The following is an 11,389-nucleotide window of genomic DNA, read 5'->3' as shown; positions in this document are numbered from 1 at the left end:
CTGCCTGCTGCCAGCCCTGACCTCGGATTGTTCTAGACCTGTCTTTGCCTTACCCCTTTGTACTTTGCTTATTTGGACATAACCCTTACTGTGCTTTATGACACTGAATAAAGCCTGATTGAAGGATATCTGGAGTTGGTTGTGGTTTGTGTGCCCAGGCGCATTACAGTATAGCGGGCCACTGACACACCACCCAGCCCTAATGGAGGAAATTCAACGGGGCCTACAAGAGCTTGCATTAGGGGCTCCCACCGGTCACCCCTCAAAGGTTTGTGAGCGCCTCCTGGAAATAGCAGGTGAATTACGGTCGCTCCCAGGGCAAGACTTGGCTCCAAACGTATCCAGTCCAGCTGTGCCAGTAGAACCCCAGATTCCTTTACCGGAGAAATTTTCAGGAAACAGAGAAGACTTCCCCAACTTCCGGGACTCCTGTCTCCTGTATTTTCAGGTTCGCCCTATTGCCTCCGTCACAACACGTCAACGCATTGGAGTGGTCATCTCCCTCCTGAAAGGTGAGCCGCAGAGGTGGGCATTCAATTTAACCCCAGACAATCCTGCGTTCAGTTCGGTCACTGACTTTTTTGCTGTCATGGGGGTGATTTACGATGACCCGGACCTGACCCGGACAGCAAAAATAAATTTAGAATACCTTGCTCAAGGGAGACGTCCCGTGGAGGAATATGCAGCAGAATTTCGGCGCTGGGCCACCTGTACCCGCTGGGGAGACGCAGCTCTACTCCATCGCTTCTGTCAAGGCCTCAGCAATCAAGTCAAAGACCTGCTGTTGGGTCTCCCTTCTCCATCCACCCTGGATCTTGCGATACAGCAGTCCATCAGTTGACCGGAGAATCCGGGAACGCCGCCTAGAAGGAGCCGTCCGAAGAGCCAGGAGTCGTTCTCCCCCTCAGTTGAAACCTAGACCTCTGGTGAATACTTCCAACGCCAGGCACAAAGCTTCCATCCTTTGTGCCTGACCTGGGGGAACCCATGGAAATTGGATCATCCAAACTCGCCCCCGCGCGAGTTTGCAGGATGGACTTTGTCTTTACTGTGGCGATCCTGGTCATAGGGCAAGGACATGCCCTCGCAAAGGACCTGTAAGGTCCCAGTGTATCGAGGGTGCAGAAGGGACCCCCCCAGACCCGTTGGACTGGTCCACTCACCGCATCCTGGTGCCGGCTACCATATCCTGGGAGGGGAAGTCCCGTCAAGTCATGGCCTTTCTCGACTCCGGGGCAGACGGTATCCTACTAGACCAAGATGTTGCCTCTGAACTGGGAATACCAGTCGCCCCTCTGGGGTCTGAACTGTCCTTGGCAGCCATTGATGGCACCCCTCTTCACCAGGGTCTTACACCCTCTATTACCCCAAAAGTGCAACTAACCGTGGGGGCCTCCAATAAGGAAGTGATCCACCTTATTGTGATCAGGATGGTAAAAACCCCCCTGATTCTAGGACTCCCTTGGTTGAAAACCCATAACCCTTTCATTAATTGGGAATCGGGTCAAATTATTCAGTGGATAACCAAATGTCAGGCTAGATGCCTGACTCCAGTAATGCCAGTACGGGCCCTTGAGGTGCTTAAAAACTGCCCGAGCCTTACCAGGAGTTTGCTGATGTCTTCTGCCCCCGATCAGCTGACAAACTCCCTCCTCATCGTCCCTATTATTTCTACTTTCCATGAATGTGCTGGGTTGAGTTTCAGATAATCCTCGACCAGCTTTCTGTTCATCTCCAATTCCTTGCAAGCTCCAATGTAATTGGTACCGAAGTCTGGCCTCAAGAGACTACTGTCAGAGAAATCTCAGGACATTTATAAAGCTTGATTAATCCATAAATAATACCTCTATATGTACTCCTCCCACAGTTTGACATGTGAAGATCTCTTTCTACCGTTGTGTGCCTGACCTCCTGAAGTCCAGACAACACTCCATGGTCCAAAACCTTTCCCATGAAAGTGCTGAATCACCAGAGTAGCAATGTGATGATTACCTTACCATCCCTTGGCTGTCTCTTTTGGGGTTTAAACTAGCTAGAGGGCGGGCCTTGGGAATGAGTCTCTAACCTTGAAGAGGATATATTTCCCCAGTGAAGGCCCCCTCTTGAACGCTACGGATGATATCTAGTTCTGCTAGCTGGAGCTCCTCTTTACCAGGTGGATTCTTACATATGTGCCAACCATAGCATCCTAACTTTTATCACATTTGTGATATCCATTATCAATATGAGTAAGTTCAGCTATTGCTCTTTTTTAGTCTTTCCCAGGAAGAGAAGAGTTCATAGCTTTAGATCTCGAATATAGTGTTCGATATGGGTTAAAGTAAAGTAACTTCAGGACGCATCTCAGAATCATTGTCAGGATTTATTACATCAAGGGTTATGTCATTGTTGGAATCTGTTGCCAAAAACTCAGTCAGTAAGATGTCAGGCCTGGATAGCCAACTGGTCTTTGGTTACTTGGTAGCTGCAACAAACCTTGAAGCAATGTCAGCAGGGTTCAAATTGATTGGAACATGGTGCCATTGTTCTGGCTTGCTGGACTTCCATATGCGATCAATTCTGTTTGCTACGTAAACAAAAAATTGTTTAGCTCTATTATATATATATATATATATATCCTAATACAACCTTGCTGTCGGTGTGGAATTCAATTGTATCAATCTCAGACTCTACCTCAGTCCTCAGAAAGTCAGCTACGTCTGTTGCCAAGGTGGCTCCACTCAAGTCTGGAAATAGTGTGTATGGGTTTGGGAGTCAGCTTGGCTTTACTGAGCAGAAATCCAACATAGGGTTGACCCTCAAAGCCAATTTTCTTTAAATATGATGATATTGCTGATATTGCTTTTGTGGAGGCATCAGAAAAGATGTGGCTCTTTGACTATTTGCTAATGAGGCAGGACAACAGTAATGTGGAATACAAAGTTCTTCATGCTATTTTTGGGATTTTTTCCAAGATTTCCATCTAGGTTGTAGGTCTGCTAAAAAGTGGTGCATACCAATCTTCAATAGAAGGAGCCACCATATTACCTTTTTCAGTTGTATGAAATGTCCCACCAATTTCATGTTTCTATCATAAGGTGACAAATACTTGGATGTTGTTGAACGTCTTAGTATTCAATTTAGGGCTTTCACTCACATGATAGTGGTTAGAGCATGGCCTGAAATAGGAAGCTTGTTCTTTCTTTAACACTTTGGTATTGTAAGTGTGTACATGACATGGTCTGCATGTCTTGTCAAGACAGACATCTCCCATGATAACCCAGCCTAGAATAAGTTTGATATCGAGGTGCTTATTAAACTTCCTCATGAAGACATGAAGACTTATCCTGTTTATTTGTGGTGGAAGCACAATGTAAAGGGTGCCACATCCCCACACAACTATATCATTCATACAGAACAAGGCACCACAATTTTGACATCCAATAATAATGAAAACATAACTGATTCCAAATTGTTTACTAAAACATACTGTGACAGAGGGTCCCAAAAATAGCAGGGAAAGAGCAATAATGGCTCCAATGAATAGAAATTGTTAATTGATTATTAGGTTTTTAGAAAAGAAACCAGGTTCTTTAGGGCCCTGGAGCTGACCAAGGGAGTGAAAGGGTGGGTTCCTTGGCCCAACCCAATCCTGACTGGGATATATGCACCTGCACTCAGATGCAAGGAAGAAGAGGGGAATTTGATTAGCGAGAGGCTGAAGGAAATTTCATCAGCAAGAAGCTGAGGGAGAGCCAGAGGGTTCCCGGAAAGCCAGCAGCCAAACAGTGCTAAAAAACTGAGGGGAGCAGTACTGATTTAGTGTATGTGTTAGTAGGAGAGGGCACCAAAGCTAGATGCCCAGCCGGGCTACTGTTTATTGTTTTGTTGTGAAGTGTGTGCTGTAAGACTTGCCTTTTGGAGTCTTCTGCCTCTAATCTGCCCTGTAGGAATCCCGTTACCACGAGCAATCCCCCTGTGCTATGCCACAATATATAGCATTTCTTGACCCCCCAGGCCTTTCTTATGCAGGCATAGACACAGAATAAACAAATACATTGACCAAAAAGACAAGTTTAAACTTAATAAAATCATGACAATAAAGCTCCAGGTTCAAAAATTGGAGCTACATTTAAAGAAAACCAACTCCAGGTAAGTTGAATATAGGCTGCAAATGACAACTTTGTTCAAGTTAGCAGGCCATGGGGACACGCATCTGGCTGGCACTTGCTGTAACACTCAAGTGGATATGCCGACTTATAGTCTCTCCAGCGCGTTTATCCACTCCTTAATGTTTTAATTATTTACTAACATTCTCTTTATAGTCTAATTATAGCAGAAATTACATAATGTGAATGCATAAATGCCACTTCCAGTTGGTGGTGTGTAGGTGCATGGACACCAAGGGTTCCTTGCAAGTGTTAGCCAGATTCATGTCCCCACCAATCATTATCCTATATCCTAATATATCCATTATCCTAATAACACAGCATTAGTAAGTGGTTTATTCCTGCCTTATACTGGCTTGTTGGTGCCTTGGGACTATATTGGCAGGGATGGTGTCTGATTTATATTTGTCATCTTAGTCAGTTTTTACATACACTTGTTTTTGTATCTATTCCTTTTGAGTACTTGAAATGTCACACAGGTTGTACAAACTATGCTCCTATAAATGCATTTCCCTTAATACTGGACTAGTGCTGACTACCTGGCAGAGGTACAGCCCCTCGTCATCCCATCCAAATGTTAAAAATGTTTTGCCTTTAGTCATATTTTAATTGTTTTCAGTAGTTTCTGTAAAATGTGCATGTTGTGCAATGTTGATGATATTACCTCATCATAGGCCCCGAGAGGTCGATGTTCTACAGAATGTCTTCCAGGATACAGAAAAGCCCTAAGAGAAGGATTTCACATATGTTGTTATGATTGTGTTCCGTGTTCAGAGGGAGAAATATCAAACCAGTCTGGTAAGTTTTAAAATTAAGATCATATGTAAAGGGAATATTCAAGCATATCTAGACCCAAAACCAAAAATGTCATATATAGCAGCTTTTGTTTTCTTTATTGTCCCATAGTGATCCTGCAAATAGCTCACTTTCTGTCCCTGGGTGTCTATGCTCACTCCTCCATTATATCTATAAAAGGATCCATGGTTGTACCCAGGCTGGACTTCTAAAAGGTTTCCCTTAGTAATAATCGCTACATAGGGTCTGATGAGATTCTTGAACACATGTAAAATAACATTGTTTTTTGCTTCCAGATGATCTCAAAGGAAGTGGAAAGGACAGAACATTTCTGGAAATATCAGTAGATATTTCCTGTACTTGCTAAAAATGTTCTATAGCAGGGGTCACAAACTCAAATACACAGAGGGCCAAAACTAAAAACTTAGACAAAGTCGCAGGCCAAACTTGAAGTTTATTGAAAAAATTGAGGATATTTTTCCTTCTTATTAGATATAAAACCTTTTCATATGGAAACAAAGAGGTTTAGCTAACATTAAATCTGGAACAAGCCTATAATAGAGAAATAGCACCGCTTGGCCCTCAGGCAAGAGTTTGACACTCCTGTTCTATAGAATAGGTTGTATGAACTCTTCTAGGGAGACATCATCCATGGGCTGGCTCTTGGAAGGACTTAAGCCAAGAGCCTTAAAGCAGACCTAAACACTAATATCAGCCTTTATATTATATTTCTTTTCTCACTTACTTGCACTGGAATGTCACTTTACCCTACTTGTGGTACTGGATATGCCAGATTGCATCCATGAAAAATAAATCATCCAGTATATGTTTGGAAGCGGACATGTTGTATGTGGCGCTACTGACCTTGCCATCTACTCCAGACCTTCTTCTCCGCCCACACTCCTCTCCCACTGCCCAGGCTCCCCATACCAGCTTTCTAATTAAACAAAGCCAGTGTGTTCTCTTTCTGATGGTTGGTATGTTCATTCAATTTATTTGACACCATGGCCGTACATTTGTATGTAGCATTCAGGGGCAGTTTGCTGCCTTAATAAATGTCATTTGGGGATACTCAGAAACAATTGTGCAAGCTTTTTTTAAAGAAGTTTCAGGCTGCAATTATTATGTCTGGAAAATGTCCAAAAATGGAAAAAAAAAGAGAACGAGGTTCCCCCTATTATTAAAGCCAGACCATGGAATTTAGAAACCTCTCCTATTAGGGGCCCTCAGGCATTCTTAAGCTTGAAAAATACTACAGGGGTACATAGTGCCCCTTTACCCATTCCCAGGAAGGATTAAATCAGTACTAGAAATAACAGGACAGGGTGTGGCCTAGACAGGGACCTGCATGGACGTGTGAGAGCTGAGCTCCATTCTAGCCTGCAACATAGTTCATCATCCCGGCAATAACATTTGTCACCATGACCAAACAACGAAGGCAGAGAGGTTCCACGGCTTCTGGGAACATAAGGCATGCTTTTTCATCCTCCCAATCCACACTAAGGACCTTTTTATAGCCTCTGAGCATGCTGGCATGACTCAGGGAGCTAAGATGGCGTCGGTCCACGTGGCGCCTCTGCCGGCAGCTGGCTCTTTCCCTCGTCTCTAGATCAGGCTCCTGCACAGATGCCTTCCACACAGAGAGAAGGGGCTTAGGAAGGCTCTGCTGCTCTCCTTTCATCAGGGGTTTTTAATCCCCAGCTCACCCTTTGGGATCTACGAGGGGGGTTTCTTCTAATTTCCTGGATGAACCTGGACACGCTGCTTGTGCTACTGGCATACACAGCCTGTGACTGGATGAATGCCACACCACCAATACTGATGGGGGCTTTCCATGTATCACCCCCTTGCCTCAGCGTACTGATGCTGCTGCCATCTTGGGACATGCTGAACATACACTGGCACCAAGGGTGAGTTTCTCACTGGGGACCTTCTCTGATTGTGTTTTGTCTGGCTCCCCTACCGAGGTACGATCAGGGTTACCTGTCACTCTTACTAAGTACACACAGGTCGTGGGGCCACTATGAATGTGACTCCCTTGTCTGGCCAAAATATAACCTCCTTGGGCCCCTCACTCCCACAACCAGCCCACTCAGCCCATTAATGCTGATTCTTGGCAAGCATATGTGCAACACCTCCCCACTAAAGAGGACTTTTGCCTTCTAGTACAGGAGGTTAAAGAAGCTTTCTGAGAAGAAATTCACATTCTGCGCACAGACCTTCAAAATCTAGCAGGCAGAGTTGAATCTGTTGATAATGACTTACAAGGTAGGAAAACCCAAGTCTCACAACTTCAGGAACAGGCCTCCTACCAAGCTGTTGCTATTGGAGATCTCAAGCTTCGATTGGAGGACCTTGAAAATAGGTCCAGATGCAACAATATACGAGTCCATGGCCTTCCAGAAGCCACTCAACAGGCTGACTTTACTCTAGTGATACAAGCGGTCTTTAATGGTATCTTAGGACGCCCTCATGCTGATACTATACAGTTTGACAGGGTACACAGAGCTTTATGGCCACCAGGTCCCCCCTCAAGACCAGGAGATGTTATCTGTAGGCTTCAGGACTATCCCTTGAAAGAAGAAATAATGCAGGCAGCCAGGAATAGGAGAACTACGGAGTTTGATGGAGTTTTCCCTAATGTTGAACTGCACCTTGGTGGGTCGCCCTCCCTTAGGGAACTCTTCCTTGTCTATGCTCGTTTATGGTCTCTGGGATTAGTTTTGTTCCCTGATAGACCTTTGGACAGGGATGTAATTTTTTCTCCTCTCCTTTATTTCTATATCTCTGGAAGATGCTCAGGCTCATTCATGAACAATGTATGGCATTTATTATGCAATGTTTCCTTTTAATAGTACCTCATGGTTTAACTGGTATCGCTTAATGTTAAAGGTTTGAACTTCGCTTCTAAGCGCAAACTGGCCTTACAGAAATTAAAACGCCAAAAAGCAGATATTGCCTTTTTGCAGGAAACACACTTTGATACCTTGAGCTCGTTTAATTTTGCTAGACGGCAATATCCGACTGTGTTTTTTGCTCCAAACAAAAATAAAAAATCAGCAGGGGTAGCTATACTCATTCATGCTCATACTACTTTAATGATCACTCGGTCAATTTTGGACCCAGAGGGACGTTTTGTTTTGTTATCTTACAAGGTTGGTTAGATGCAAAAGAAGTTGTGCTATGTAATATATATGTGCCTAACATGGCACAAGTAAAATTTATTGAAACGGTTCACAGCATCGCAACCTCATTGTCACACAATGAGCTTATTGCAGGAGATTTTAATTTGCCTCAACACCCTGCAGATAAACAATACACCTTAATTCTAATTCAATAGCACACACTCTAGGCTGGATTATTTTTTGGGGATTATATCCACGTTATGGAATACTACTTTTTCTGAAACAGGCCAAATTACGTTGTTCGATCGTGCCCCTGGGATACTGGAGGTGAATTTAGGTGCCATCCCAATACAGAAATGCCACTGGAAACTTAATGATTTTCTGCTTAATAACCCCCCCCCCCCACTAAAATGGCCCTGCAAACTGTATTGGATGCTTATTTTAATGAAGATTATGCTTATTTTAATGAAAAACCATAAGACAGTTTTTAGGAGTCACTGTATAGCGGAATCAGCTAATCTTAAAAGAGACACTTTGGCCCTTTGCACACAACTGGAGTCCTTCCTGGGGAATCTTGAATGATTACTATATGCTAACGCCTCTGTTTCCTTACTCCGTAAAGTAGTAGACACTGGACATAAGCTCAAGGAGCTAGCTATAGGTAGAGTGGAGAAGTGGTTGATGTATCTCCAACATTACTATGATAAGGGTAACAAGGCTGTTTTCCTATTAGCTCGCCAAATTCGGGATCAGACTTCCAAGACGACCCCCATGGCCGCTGAGCAAGGCACCGGGTCCTGATGGTCTCCCATATCTTTAATATAAAACTTTTGCTGATATATTGGTACCATACTTAACTACTTTTTAATGATTTCCTAGAGGGGGCACTGATTGCCCAAACTATGCAACATTCTTATATATCTGTGTTACCTAAACCTGGTAAGGACCCTTAGTGTCCATCCAGCTACCGCCCTATTGCCCTTTTGATTTCCAATTTGAAAATTTTTAATAGAATTTTGGCTACTAGATTGGGGGTGTATTTACCTGGAATTGTCTCCAAGAATCAGGTTGGCTTTATAACCTCTTGCCAAGCTGGTGATAACACCAGGCGTACAATCGATATTATTGATGCCTTGAATAAGCTTCACCAAGGGGCAGTACTTTTGAGCCTAGATGCCGAAAAGGCATTCAATCGACTCAGCTGGCCCTTTTTTATGCAAGTCCTACAATGGATAGGTCTCACTGGCCCTTTTCTCACTGCCATTGTAGCACTTTATACATCTCCTTCGGCGGACGTACGTCTTACCCATGCAAATTCCCCTAAAATTGCAATTAAAAATGGCACTAGGCAGGGATGCCCGCTCTCTCCCCATTATTTGCACTATGTATTGAACCACTGGCTAGAATGATACGACAAGATCCCGATATTCAAGGGGTTCCTAATAAAACTAAATCGTTCACTATCGCACTATATGCTAATCATCTTATTGACTCTCACTAATCCTCTCATATCCTTACCAAATTTACATAGAGTACTAAATGAGTATGGCACCCTGTCCAGGTAAAAGATTAACCCGTCTAAAATGGAAGCTCTCTTCATAAATTTAACGCCCTCTCTTCAACAGCAACTTCAGGCGCACTACCCATAACGGTGGCGACCGGACCATATTAAATATTTGGGGATATTTTTTACTGCTTCGTATAATACTTTGAATGCGGCTAATTATCCTCCACTTTTATGCAGAAAAGACGCACTTTACCACTGTCTTTTTTTTTGGCTTTTTTTGGTCTTATTGTGGTAATTAAAATGTCCATTTTGCTGAAACGCTTGTATTTTTTTGTGACTACCTGTCCCGATTCCTAGGCCCTCTCTTGGAAGATTGCAGGTGGTATCTGTTGATTTTATATAGGGATACAAACGTCATTGCTTGCCTAAATCAGTTTTATGCTCCCTGCGTGAGAGAGGTGGACTTGGTGTCCCTGACTTTCTTAAGTATTATCTGGTGACGCTTTTGTGTCAGCTTGGCTCTTTGTCTACGCTGCATTCTTTCAATAGATGGACGGAAATAGAAAAACTGTGGTTAGCATCGATACATCCTACTCATACTCTTTTCTCTGGAACTCGCATCATGATGCCACAGAGCAGTCCCTTTTGGGGGCTATGCACTTTTCAAAGGCTATATGGCTCCAATGTAAGGATAAATATGCCCTGACAGCACCTGCATCATTACCTAATTCCTTCCTTTATACTCCGCACCTGCCGGATAGTCTATCACGCTCCATGGTTCAACCATGGCGGGCCAAACATCTTTTTCAATTTCGTAATATTGGGAATGTTTATTGTCATTTCAGGAGCTGAATGACAGGTCTGAGATACCTCGTGCTTGTTTTTATGGGTACCTTCAAATACGGCATTATGCCCAGTCTATTGCCAAAAAATGCGCCATTTTCTCGTATGACAGAATTTGAAAAATTATGTGCAGGAGGACCCTCCCAGAGGGGGCTGATCTCGGGCATCTATATGATATTGAATACTGAACCAGCAAGCCCCTTTGTCAAACATAGGTATATGCTTAAATGGGAAGCGACCTTGGGCAGGGAACTTCCTATTGAACTCTGGAAAATCATTTGGGATAGTGCACGTAAGAGCTCAATATGCACAGTGTTTAAAGAAAATGCTTACAAGGTGCTTATGAGGTGATATTATACCCCAAATAAATTGCATACTATTTTTTCCTAATACAAGCAATATATGTTGGAGATGTGGTATGAAATTTGGTACTCTATATCATATCTTCTGGTCCTGTTCGCTAATACAGCCCTATTGGGGAAAAAATTCACTCTCTTCTCTCAGAGATTCTGGAGGTACAAGTACCGTTGGATGTAGTTACTCATCTGTTAGGTCTTCCTATTTCCACTTTATCTAAACTGAATAGGAAGTTGACATGTCACGTCCTCACTGCAGCCAGGTGCCTTATTGCTAGACAATGGAAATCTACCTCACCTCCCAGCTTAATGGATTTATATGCTAGAATCGAGGAAGTTCAATTTATGGAACTTCTTACGGCCAGGATTCATGATAGATACGATAAATTCACGGCAATCTGGGCACCATGGGACTCATATCTATTATTTAATACTAATATGTTTCAACATGTGACAGGTGATCTTCAGTTAGCCCCTCCCAACATGTCTTCTCCCACAGTCCCCTGAGACATAATTTTAGGAACTCCTAATTAACTGCCATATACTTACTATTGGCATTGCATTCTTCCGGCATTCTTGCTCTTCTCCTCTCCCCTTCCTTTTTTTTTTTTTTCT

At 43.3% G+C, this 11,389-nt stretch overlaps 1 protein-coding gene across 1 annotated transcript in view; it reads left to right on the top strand.

Annotated features, from left to right (window-relative positions):
* The first annotated feature begins 202 nt into the window (after positions 1-202).
* LOC140327549 (vomeronasal type-2 receptor 26-like) overlaps positions 203-11,389 on the top strand; it is a 14,004-nt gene continuing 2,817 nt past the window's right edge. The window contains exons 1-3 of the mRNA XM_072406937.1: positions 203-512; positions 2,860-2,935; positions 4,837-4,946. Coding sequence (XP_072263038.1) covers positions 203-512; positions 2,860-2,935; positions 4,837-4,946 — 496 coding nt within the window. The remainder of the gene's footprint in view (positions 513-2,859; positions 2,936-4,836; positions 4,947-11,389) is intronic.

Source organism: Pyxicephalus adspersus, chromosome 3, assembly GCF_032062135.1.
Source record: "Pyxicephalus adspersus chromosome 3, UCB_Pads_2.0, whole genome shotgun sequence".
In the NCBI taxonomy this organism is placed as follows: Eukaryota; Metazoa; Chordata; class Amphibia; order Anura; family Pyxicephalidae; genus Pyxicephalus; species Pyxicephalus adspersus.
Note: the sequence above shows the minus strand (reverse complement) of the source record. Positions and strands in the feature narration are given on the sequence as shown.